This window comes from Opisthocomus hoazin, chromosome 6 (genome assembly GCF_030867145.1).
Source record: "Opisthocomus hoazin isolate bOpiHoa1 chromosome 6, bOpiHoa1.hap1, whole genome shotgun sequence".
NCBI classification, from domain to species: domain Eukaryota; kingdom Metazoa; phylum Chordata; class Aves; order Opisthocomiformes; family Opisthocomidae; genus Opisthocomus; species Opisthocomus hoazin.
Window position 1 is genome coordinate 64,418,205 of NC_134419.1, and position 12,953 is coordinate 64,431,157.

The 12,953-nt window shown below is 38.1% G+C and overlaps 1 protein-coding gene across 4 annotated transcripts in view; it reads right to left on the reverse strand.

The window, feature by feature from the left end:
• The window catches only part of LCOR (ligand dependent nuclear receptor corepressor), an 88,227-nt gene that overhangs the window by 39,618 nt on the left and 35,656 nt on the right, over positions 1-12,953 (reverse strand). For all 4 annotated transcript variants that reach the window (XM_075423573.1, XM_075423574.1, XM_075423572.1 and 1 more), the window contains 2 exons: positions 6,360-6,492; positions 1,936-2,223 (listed from right to left, as the gene is read on the reverse strand). In XM_075423573.1, the coding sequence (XP_075279688.1) occupies positions 1,936-2,223; positions 6,360-6,492 (421 nt within the window). The remainder of the gene's footprint in view (positions 1-1,935; positions 2,224-6,359; positions 6,493-12,953) is intronic.

Below are 12,953 nucleotides of genomic sequence, written 5' to 3' on the forward strand. Positions count from 1 at the left end.
CATTCCGTCTACTCAGGTAAATACCACCCAACACAAGAACAATGCAAGATGGCTTTCAGATTGCTTGATGTTCTCATTTGCCATATGGAGAAAAAAACATGATAAACAGTGAACTAGAATTAACTTACAGAAGGCTGTTCCACCCACTGCATTTGGGAACACACCATAACCCAAACTTAAGCAAGCCGAGAATTCAATCTTTCTTGTGAACAACACTTATGTGTCCACAAGATACAGAGAGCGGATCAAGCAGCATCCCCTTTTCGAGAGGCTATCCTCAACAGCACAGGTGGCTGCCAGAGGCACTTGCATCCACGCTTCCTCCGTCAGAAGGGTCATTACAACCTAGAAGTCTCCAAGGGCAAGCAGGGCCAACCTCATACCCCATGGAGAAGTTTACAACTGGCTGGGTGCCCCTCAACGCACTTGAACAAGAAATAGAACAAGAAGCACCACTTGCAGTCTTTCATGGCAGCCTCTTCAATCTCTCATTAACCAGTTTGGCAAAACCTCTTCCCAATTACATTAAACGTAAATTAGAAAAAAAATCATTACATCAGCAAACAGATTACTGTAGAAGTTAATATGCACATGTTCTAATTCCATAATAAGTGTTATGAACATTCTAAATTATCTTACAGCTTTTTCATAGCATGATAGCTACAGAACAGTTCATGTACATGCTTTCTTCTTCACCATACAATCCTCAAATAAAAAAACAGAAGCAAAACCAATTGTCTCCCTCTCTTTCAGCAAAAAGCTTCACAACGAGAACAGCTTAACATTTATAAAAATATATGCAAATAACACTCGTGAAATACATTTATAAGAAAATTATCTAGAAACAAATGCTTATCAGCTAAATGCACAGGTCCCCACTTGAAGACAGACACCATACAACCTTTCACTGCAGTTTTGTAGCTGAAGTGTGGCAACAACTTTCAACAAGTGCTGTAAGTGCCGTAAGTGTCCAGACACCCAAGCTGCATATTGTTGGACACACAAAATTAACCTTTTTACAAAAGGCCTCAAACATAAGGTCAAAGAATAAAGGGATACAAACAATTCTGTACTAGCTAGCACAAGGCTTTTTTTTTTTTTTTTAAAGGCACCTTTTCCACTTGAGGGTGGACAATCTACTTTGTATTTGATAGAATGATTTCAGACACTAACACACCTGTAAAGAAGGGTAAAGGGGCTAATTTTAATCCTATCAGTAGGGTACACTTATGATAACCCCTATTCAACAGTTTCAGAAAAAAACACTCACATACTATAATCACTCAGAATTTCCTTGTTAAAAACATTTTTGATGGAAAATACAGTTTTCAAATTAAAAGAAGCTCTGCAACACTGTTACCAGTTATTCAATCTGTGCTCTGCAGAACAAGTCTATTTTTAAGGCAGAGAAGAGACATTTCTTCCAACTGCACAAACCTGGAAGTTTTTTTGAACAGTTCATGGGCATCATTTTTACAGCCTTCACAAAGCAATTTCTCAGAGACTTTTAAAACATACTGTTTTTACACTATGACTAGAAAGAAAATACATCAGTCCTTCAGTCAGACTGTGTACTGATCTTCAGAAAGGAGGCAACATTAAGGTTTTCATGACCACACAAACTTCTCTTCTCAGCAAGCATACTGTTTCTTGCAGCTCCCAGCAGGAGCGGCACACTTGGCCCCAGAGTTTGGAGCATGTTCATCCCCTTTGCCCTTCTTCAGAAAAATCACTCACATCTATGGGCCTACATTATCTCAGAAAGTCTCTTCTCTCCCAGCCACATCTAGCTAGTCATTATTTGATTGTAAAAACATCTACCACTTTTCCACTTTACGTTCTGTGTAAAAGTGCAAACTTCTAACTGTCTGGTTTTGCAACACGAATGCCATTAACAGACTGCTGTAGGATGCAAGAGACTGGTAAGAGTCCTACCTTGTTCACTAGGTTCTGACTGAGACTTTCTGACAGTAAGGTCCAGAGGTGAGTCTTGGTCAGCCATGAGAAGTTTGCTGAGCACAGGGTTCTGAGCAGTTGCAGCCGTGGGAGAGGAGGCGACCAGAGATGCTTTCAGCAGGCTTTGGTTCTTTGTGCTATTGGGCTGGCTGGAGTCCTGAGTAGAGCTATTTTTTGAGGTATATTCAGCAGCAAACTGTCGGATCATTCGCTGCATGATCTCACGGGCCACTAGGGGAATATTGGGGTCAGAGACCCTAGGACTGTCTGTAAATATTAGAGATTTTTTTTTTTAAGGAAACACTTTAAGTAAAACAGCTTTTATATTAAGTCATAGTTTATTAAAAAAAATAGGGAAAAAAAAGCCAAAGATAAAATAGTCTGTGCAGAAAATGTACTTTAGTCTTAGAATAGCTGAACAAGAACCATTGCTAATTCTGGCATAACCTTCCCAAAACAACAGTTTCCTAAGAGAAATATGCAATTTCATCTTTTGTATTCAAATATAGATATATTTGACCAGACCTTTAAGAGGTCTGGAACAGACCCAACAAAGAATAGTACCAAGTAATGAAGCTCACTTGAAAAAAAATAGACAGGTTATTCAGTGGAAGAATTGAGTAACTTACCTGCAGGTACAGAAGGGGAGAGAATAAATTTGAAGCAGTCCCCTACAAGTTTACTGAGAAATAAAGACCTATAGTTCTGATTTTTCACAATAATTCACATGAAGATCAAACGTTCAAGTCTTCCATTCCCATTCTATCTATTCCTTTTGACATTTCTATCATTATAATCAATGCAGCATCAGCGACTACCCAAAGAACTTTCACATATACAAAAAAACCAAGATGTGTCACATGAAATGTAATTCTATTTCTAGAAGAGCTGCTAAATCTATTAGTAAGAAATCTGGAATGGAACAGGTAGACATTCCAATTTATTTCTATGAAATAGTGTATAAATACAAAGCTATTTGGGGATATGGGCAACTCAAAAATGTATTGGCAAAAATCATTGCTTTAGACCAGTAGTAATTCATGATGTGAAAGCAAATCTGTAACTCCTAAATCACAGAAACTAAGTCCTGCCACTTCACCTCAAACACTGATTGTGTTCTCTGGCCAAATCTTTTTAAAAAACAAAAAAACAACCCAAAAAAACCCCACAAAACAAACAAAACACACCACAACCACACAACAACTCCAGAAATAGCTCAAAAGGTTTGATTTTCTGTGAATGTTTCTTCAGAAATAGAAAATTGTGCAGTAGAAGACCAAACAAATCTTTAAAAGCAGCTCTCAAAACAGAACAATAGAGAAGTGTTCACCTCCTGTTTTTAAATAAATTGCCCAGGTTGAAAGATAATCTGTTGAGATTGAACTATTAGAAGCATTAGCAAAATCTTCTGTGGGACATTTAAGCATTAGAATTGCCTTTTGCCCCCATTTTTGACAAAAGTACATCAATCCAACAAACCAGCTTTAGTGTATCTATAAAGGATGACTGACTTGCAGGTTTAAGCATGGAGTGGCCCACAAACCAGAGAGCAGCAGTAAGCAGCTACTGTATTTCTCAATGAAAAACCATACCAAGCTTCAAATACTTATCAAGCCCAAATTCCGTCCTGTTAAGCATAGCTTTCTAAATCCAAGATCTCATACAGTCACCGCGTATATTTTTATAGGGGTATAATAGCTGTAAACTTCCAAGATGTTTACACAGATACGTAATCATTTTCTTGTAAAATCTGCAGGATGTTTTACTGAAAGTAAGGACGAAACACTAGAGTTTTAAGAAGCCACCAACAGATAAGCCAGATTTAAATTTAGGTACATTTATATTCTCACTTTCTTCCCAAATGGTTCACAAGGACACAAGCCTGGAGAAGCGTGGAGGCTTTTTTCCCTCCCGCTATGGTGACATTTCTTCCACTTTCTAACCTCTCTACTACAGCCTGCTGAAGGACATACGAAAGGCTTTAGGAAAGCCCAGAAGGGCAGAAACTGATGGCATGATCACACTGATACCAACTATTCGACACGGGCTTGTAGCATATACGAGTGGGGCTGACAGAAATGCAGAGTTCTATGGCACCTACGCTTTCTGAAGAAGAATCACGCATTTACAAAACAACTATTAAAACAAAACAACTAAAATAAACTAAAAGTTAGAAATTCTCAGAGAAGAAAAACACAGCAAATATTTATCAGCTATAAATAGTCTAAAGTAGTACCTCTGAGCTTTAAAACCTCAATAGCTTTTGTGTATTTTATCTGAACTGGAATCTTAGAAGGGCAGTATCAAACAAGAAAAGGTACAATTTCATTAAACCATCACCCTGCCACAAGGTAAAGGTAACAGACAACTAGGTACTACCATGGGAAGGATGAATATTTGAAAGAAGCATTACTGGGCCAGAGTGCCATGGGCACAAAGCAGAGAGAAAGTCCATATGATTAACAGACAGAAAACCTGCTCAGAACGTTTGTTGATACTGCTAGTTACCTATGTATGTTAAGAACATCAGTGCACGTCCTTCACATGCAACAGGCATCTGCTCACAGAACATCTGCATTTTCTCTGATCTGCCTGGGCTACACCACCAGTCTCAAATGTTACTGGCAGTGAGGATGGAAAGAAAAAAAAGAAATGATCGCTGCATGAAGCCAGGGAGAGCCCAGCATCTCTGAGCAACGTAGGAACGTCAGAGTTGTGCCATTCTTTGTGTCCTCTTTGGTATGACAGTGCCTGGGGATCTTATGGCAGTGGCATCAGTTAGAGTAACCTTTCAAGCTAAGTACAGCCAAGCTTGACAGAGATGCATTAAGGATTCAGAACCAACTTCCTGCCAGGCTTCTTCCCCTCTCTTATTACTCTTGCACCAAGCACAGCTTTGCCAGAGGAAGGAAAGCAAGAGCACATTAAAAAAAAAGTCTCGAAGATTCTTAAGACATCTGAAGTGATTTCATTATCTTCTTTCTGTGCATCTGACCATGGACAGAGTGTCAAACCCCTCATCAGCACGTTGCAGTATCTGCCAATAGTTTTCCAACAATTAGGAAAGTATGCACATCTAATAAGATGTGTGCACAGATCATACATAAAAATTTAAGCTCGGTGTTAGAGATGAAATCTTTAATAAACAATTTTGAAGTGATGGAAATGTATTTTTTTCTTTCACCAGAAAAGTAATATGAAAAAGGTGTATTTTCTCTAGATTTTTGTTTCCTTAAATCCCTTCTGGATTTAAGAGAGATGGGATAAGCTTAAAGGCAAAAGGAAACATTAACCTTAAAAGAAAAAAAAAAGCCAAACCACAAAACACTGAAAAGGAAGACTTGGAATAAAAGCATCACCTGAACTATCCGTAGTAATGTAATAACTATCCTTCCTATCATCCCACATGCTTCTATACTTCATGCAATACATTACAATGTATAGTTTGTAGTTATTCATTTGTGTCATAAAAGAAAAGCTAAGATACTGTTATCTACTTAAAACACCTTTAAATATTTTGGTCACTGGGAGGAAGGGCTGAGGACTGGCTACAGCAATTTCTAATTTGTTAAAGCGAAGCCTCACATCATCCCCCAGCAGACAGGTTGGAATTACTGATTTGGCAGATTTTCTCACACATGGGTTAGACTGATAAGTACAATATACTTTCATTCAAGATGTATTTGGAAACAACCTCTGGATTCCCGTTTCTGAGATTGGTAGAGAATAGTGAAATTAGTTTTGTGCCTTCCTAAGAGCACAGTTTAACTGACATCACTCTCCAGAAGAGATTTAGAGGATTTTCTTGCATTGAGCTACTGTTTTTGTTGTCAGCATATTCCACAGTACTGATTTTCCAAGTCTTTTGCTGATCATGATTTGAATTCTCCACATAAGCCCCTTAGCACTATTCCAACAATATCTTATACTGTGGATTGCTGTGGGTGGGGTGGGTAATCACTACAGACCATATGAGAAGACCGCTGACCTTTAAGAAAGGCTGCATTAGCACACATCCCATTAAAATAAAAATAAATAAATCACCCACCTACTACCACCACTTGCCCCTTCTTCCAAACAGCCCACTCACCTAAACACTGGTTTCAGGGGAGCTGGGTAAGAAATGAGTCATTCCTCCAAAAGTACAAAACACCAGTGTTCTCATGGGGAGATTTGTTTTAGGGTTAAACATATTATACTCTCTTCCTCTTCCCACGCCCACATTGTTGATTTGAGAGTCAATTTTTACTCTCGATAAATATATGTATCTAAATACAGAAGACAACTGAAAAATACTGAACATACAATGACAACTTGAACGTCAGATCTTTGATTGCTGCATTGCATGCAAAAAGACCAGCAAGAGATACCATTTCCCCCCCCCCCCCCCCATTAAAACCAACCTTTTCTGTAAAAGACTGCATTGAGGAACTCTTCCGCTTGCCTTTCAAAACGAATGATTTTTGCTTGCTCTTGTCTAAGCAGAGCTTCTTGTCCAGCTTCCGAGGCTGGCTCATCCAGACTGACTAAGTGTTCCTGCAAAGATATTTAATATTTGTAAGATCTTCCTGACTCCAAAACAAATAAAGTTCCTTAGGCATTAAATATTCTACTATATTCAAAACTTCGTTAGGTACTCTGCACAGAGTTGACTATTGAAATCATAACTTGATTTTTCACTGCTCCAGAACATTGTACTTTGTCCTGTTTTCTTGTTGTAAATGCAGCAGAAGCCTGTAAGATGTGGTAACATTATGGAAAATAAAGAGTCTGCTATAAATAACATTTAGATATTTTAAGACATTTGGCTGCAAATCTCCTATCCAGCACTTGTTCTTTGGCTATTACTTTCAGTTCTAAGAAATAACCATTGAAGGCAAAACACAGCAAGTTCTCCTCCCTCTACACAGCATTGATGCAAACTGAGCAACAAATAACCAAGCATTAGTAACAAACCCATCCTTCTGTGAAAAGGCTCAGTAGTAGCTACTTAAGTGAAATAAACTGAAGTTATCTGCTTGCAGCACCTGAAATGAATTAAAATTCATTCTATCTCTTACAACTGGAAGCAACTGAGTTATCTCAAGAATATTTCAAAACAAGTATTATAGCTAGGATAAATACATTGTGTGAGATGCCAGGATAAAATACTTAAATACACCAGACAACGGTTACAAAAATACAAAATCTAAACGCTTGGATAACCCCCAGACACACCCATTTTCTCATTTCTTTCAGTTTAATGCCTTGCTCCTGCTTAGGAGTACAATTTTTTTCCTGTCTCTCTCCCTTCACTTTTATTTTAAGCTACATTAAAAGTTACCTGTATTTACCTACTGCAGGAATGCATACACAACCACTCTTTGGGTTTAGGGAGTGTTCTGTTTTGTTAACCTTTACAAAGTATCAGTTACCATCATATCTAGGCTACATCTGTTTTTTTAGTGTAAAAGTTGATTTCAGGTTCATATCCTCACAGGACTAGGACGGAAGAACTGGCAATTCATTCATAATTCACAATAAACGAAAAAAAGAAGTCATTCTTAAGTTTGTGCCATCTCAACTTCAAGAGGTTTAATGAAGCAAGGTTACATAACCAGCCCATAGTAAATTAACGAACACAGCAGTCACGTGAACTACGCGCAAAGAGTAGTAATACAAAATGCTGTGGACTCTGGCCTGAACAACACAGCCACTCACCTCAAGATTTGTAATTCAACAGTTTCCAAAAGTTCTCTATCGAAAGTAAAGGCAGATACTATCTCAGACAGCACATAGAGACGAGGCAGTATTTTATGCTAAACAGCACACAATAACAAAGGTGACAGGCGAATAAAACAACGTTTGCTGTGAAGGTAAGAGTCTCCAGAAGTAAATACCTCACAAAGCGACTGACGGTTTTTTCCATACCAGAGAATATGAATTTGAACTGATGGGTTAACTGTAATAAAAATGTTCACCTCTGTGCCAGGTACTCCTGCACCAGTAACAAGTAGTAGTACTACCACAGTTCACTGATGTTTTATGAACACACTGAAAATGCAGTTGTACTCTTGTAATACTTAAAATATGCGACATATCTCTACAGGATTTCACAATAAAACCATTTGTGGAGAATAAGCTCAGTATTCTTCTACGAGTTACTCTCCAGGTGAGACTTAATAGAACATATTTGCATTCTCTCTTTGAAACTGTGTTTCTGCATCTGACAGAGCTTAATACAGGATCTATCCTAGTAACTGACAGCCATTCTGAGTCAAGCTCCATTACATTTTAAGCATTATCAGGATAATTGTCAACTCAGCTTATCAGTTTGTGTAAAAGGCAGACATTCGTGCAAATTAACTAATAACAGACGTCATCTAGGCATACAGAAATGTTGGAACAATCACTGGAATATTTAAGCATTTACAGATAAACTGCTTTAAGTTTTACTTCAAAAGGAATCTCTGCAAAAGAGATCCATTAGAGTTAATTAGCGTCCTCTGGCTAAAGTCCCACAAGCCACTGCAAAAAAACTTTATTTTAATTCAAAGGACAAACAGAGAATTCGGAATTGAATGAAACCTTACCCCTTCAACCTGATCTGATACTCTGCCCTGTGACAGACTATAGCTCTGGAAGAAGCCTAAAATGAAAACAACTCTTGCCCAACACAATGCATTTCAAACCTTCCTAGTAGTTTTTGCAACTAAGACAATGCATAGAAAGTACTAGCCCAGCAACTCGGTGAAAACCGAGTTCAGCGGCAGCATGACTCACCATGAACAAATGTACTTCACACTACTCATACAATGGTAATGTATAAAGAGTACAATTTAATCTATGTAGGGTAACTAAAGATGTACATTTTCTATATAGAGAAGGAATGAAGAAAAAGGGATCAGCCAGAAAATAACTCCTAAGTGGCTTACACTGGTGAATAGCTGAATAAAGGATCATTTGATCCGCATTCAGGAGAAGAGGGGAATAGCAAGGCAATGGCAGCACTTACCTCTTACCCCTCAAACTTAGGAGCATACATCTCTTCACATGTATAATTTTTATCAATGTCTATGCTAACATACCAAAATGTAAAGGAATACATTTATATAAAAAGAGTTAGATTTATTCTTGTGTATAGAAAAAAGATCGTGAGCTATTTTCCAGCATCTGCAGTACAGCACTGACTACATGAGACAAAATATACTAGAAAGATTCTGTTTATTGCATTTTTAAATTATTTTCTTATCAGTTGTGTTACAACTATTCCAGCAATCTTCGCAGCTGGTTCACTTCTAAAAGGAAACTTCAAGTCTCCACAGTAAATATTTGATTGTGATTGCTATTCAAAGTCAACTTCCAAAAGTGGGGGGCTTTTGTTTGTTTTGGGCGGGGGTGTTTGGTTGGTTGGTTTGTCGTTGGGTTTGTGTTGGGTTTTTTGTTGTTTGTTTGGGTTAGTTTGGTTTTTTGGTGGGGTTTTTTTTGGTGGAGGTGTTGGGGTTTTTTTTTACATTTTCCACCATTTCTTCTCAACCACCACTACTTGGATCCACTGTCTTCAGTCTTATCCTCTCACTCTACAATCCTGAATCATAACAAAGTTTCCAGTATCAACATACAGGTAGCAGGAAGAAGAAAAACCTGCAATATTTAGATAGCATTGTCATTGGTTACAAATACTCTGTGAAAAAAACAACCAGTCACTTTTACCTGTTACTTATACCACAGCATTCATTCTATTCTCTTTGTGCTCCTTTTCTCATGGAAAATATGTCCCAGAGCAACCCTGGAATTCCATCAGTGAGCATGCAGTACCACTATATTGAACAATATAGCTTCAGCCAAAGACACTTGGAGTGGTTTGCACATGCTCCTAACGGACTAAAGTTCTTTTTGTTAAAATATACAGCATAACTTTATAATAAAGTGAAAGAGCCTTAGAAATACAGAGCTCAGGTTTTCAAACTGCAAGGCCAACGTGTGACCTTGAGAGACCACCTAATCCTGCACAGCCTGACCTTGTCAGCACTAGTGCTGGATCCTCACTGAAACCCTCCTTGTAGGTAATGTTGACACAGCAATTCTAAATGCTAAACTGCTGGCATGAAGACAAAGGTATCATGCAGGCTGGTTTTGTACAGATATGGCAACAGCAGCTTCATGTTTAAGCCACAGGCAGATGGAGCGGAACGCGCCTACAAGCTCGAGCAGTATGAGATAATTCCTATCCACCTTTGTGGAGAAAACGGAGGGAGGCTTCCCATAGACCACTGATGGCTGACCCGCCAACCCATGGACCCTAGGGATATAATCCAGCCGCCCACATCACAGCAAGATAGGAACAGTAAGACAGGAATGTTTCAGCATCCCAAGGTTGTCTTCTCCAAAACTTCATTTTTCGTAACACTGTACAGTCTTATTAACGCTTAGCCAGTGCAAAGGAGAATAACCTACTATTTTCCGTAGACTAGCCTTCAGGGCACCAGAAACTGTCTTCTTTCCTTCTCTTCCTTCTACCTTCAAGACCAAGTCATTCTTGTTGCTTTCATTTCAATACTATTCAGTTTGTTTACATGTCTCTCAAAATGCTACACCCAACTGAGGCTGCATCAGACTTAGGTAAGAGAAGAATTTCCTGTCCAGGTATTAAGACAAATGCCTCTCTTGATATAGCCTCCAAAACAGTTTACTACTTTTACAATGCCTTCACTTTTCAGACATCTGTAACTTGTGACTCAACAAAACAAGTCTGTCTGCCCTGTTTCTCAAATTTATCAAGATCTTCAATTCTGAGCATGCCCTTTGAAGCATCCAGAACTGATCCCAGCTTGGCAGCGACTAAAATTAGTTTTAAGATGTCCCTCACTTACTGAGCATATATACTCATATAGTAAGAAATAGTATTATTTCCTTATTAAGATGACTCATGTCAGGTTTATCAAATTCAAAACAAATTTAACTTGACTGATCCATAGTTATTGAGTATCATTTACTATCTAGCACTGTCTACTAAGAGGGAGAGGAAAAAAATGAAAATCAGTGGAAGTACAATACGCTTACATTCATATTTATGCATAAGCAAAACTGTAACCCCGCATTACTACTAAACACAGCTGGAGACTATCACAAGCAGCCTCTTCAGGTTTTAGCCTCCATATCAAATTCTTTTAAAACCACCCAATACAAAATTGATAGACTAAATGCTTCGTGCTTTAAAGTTATGAAATCCACTAGAAATGTTTCAGAGCATCTTCCAGCGCACTTAGGATCTCTGTACACAGTTTAAACACATTCTAAAGCCATCAAAAATCATGAGTTCTGCACTGTCAACTCACTTTCAGATATTTCCTTTGCCATCTTCAATTATTGTACGAGTTAACACTTTACGTGATAGTGGTAGCTTCTCTTTGGAAGTATTCAGACACTTACCACAGTTTACTTCTTACTGTTTATGTTCCTCCATAGTGAAAGGACAGCAGATTCAGAGGCTGTTATTATGACTAATCATAACCAAGTAACAGCATGATACTACCTCTTAGATGTAAAGCGAGGACTAACAAACTTTTAAAAATATCCAAATCATATCACTTTGAATTTTAAAACGATGCCTTCACATACTCTACCCTACTACACTTCTTCACAACTGAAAGAATAGTCAGAGTCCTTATACTACAGCCCAAGCATTTTACAGTACTTTGAAGACCAGACTCAACCTCCTGCCATCAACAGCACGAGAGTCCAGAAAATGTTCCTAGAAGTAATTTTCTCTCTTGCTATTTTTGTAGCTTAATTATATTTACAAAATAGTTAACATGCTTAGGAGCATTATCCTTCTTGTTCTGCTCTCACCAACTAATGAGATTAGTTGTGCGTCATGTCCCCCCCCCCTTTTTTTTTTAATACATACAAATTGCTTTATGTAGCTTTAGACAATAGTGTTTTCCTTTCCAAATGAATATACTCAACTGAATCCTCTTTAAGGATTCTTTTTACAATTTCCCCTCTTATTACTGGTGCTTTCTTCTGGCCTTATCTATATGCATCTCTTTTTTAAAAAAAATAAATCTTAAACTAGGCTTGAGCTCCAACTATGACAGTAGAGACTACCTCATTTGATACAAACATTCTACTTGGAGCTACAGATTTCTTCTGTAATGATAGCTCTGTTAGCTTATTTAACAAGCCACACTTAAAAATTAAGAACCATGATTGAAAAGAGGTACGTCAAGTGCACTTTAAAGTTCAATTTGTCTGAATTGATGGGTCTTCTCTGTACCACAACCTCTCAGAAGAAAAAGCTTCATTAAACAAACACAAACACACACACACACACACCCCAAAACCCAAAAAAGCCCAACCACCTTGCAAACTATACCATCTTAAGTCTTCCCTGTGAAGGATAAAGCCAAGAAATTGAGACTTACCACATTTGCAGACCACCCAAATGAGAATTCACCCAGTTTGGTCCCACAGAACCTGATCTACTTCCTCTCACTATGAGTAGGCAGCTAGAACTGCTAACTTCATCCTTTTCGTCTTTCATGCCCGGGAATGTACCCATGCATTCCTGCACACAGGCACCTGTGTTAATAATCTGGTAGCAGCTCCTTAGGTAACTAGTTCTTCTCTCCAATCATACCAATTGTGTACTCTGCATTATATGATGGGAAAAATTCTAAATTCCAAAAGCTTTACATTATTGCACATAACCCTTTGGATTTGGGCAAAAAAATTTCTGGGAAGATTTTAGCTCCCTACTTTGTCTGTATTTTATTATCCCTTTCAAATAAAGACACTTAAGTCCTTTTCTCTTGTATCTTGCCTGCCAAAAAACCCATGCATTTGCTTGGTATTTGCAAGTAGGACTACTGTTACAAATAAATTAATTTTTTCAGTGTACTTCAGCAGATGGTTCTCCATCTTTGAGGGTTTTTTTGAAGAATGCATGTAATTGAATCCGATTGCTTGTAAAAGCAAGAACCAACATCACTGAAATGGGTGGGAGAACAAGCATA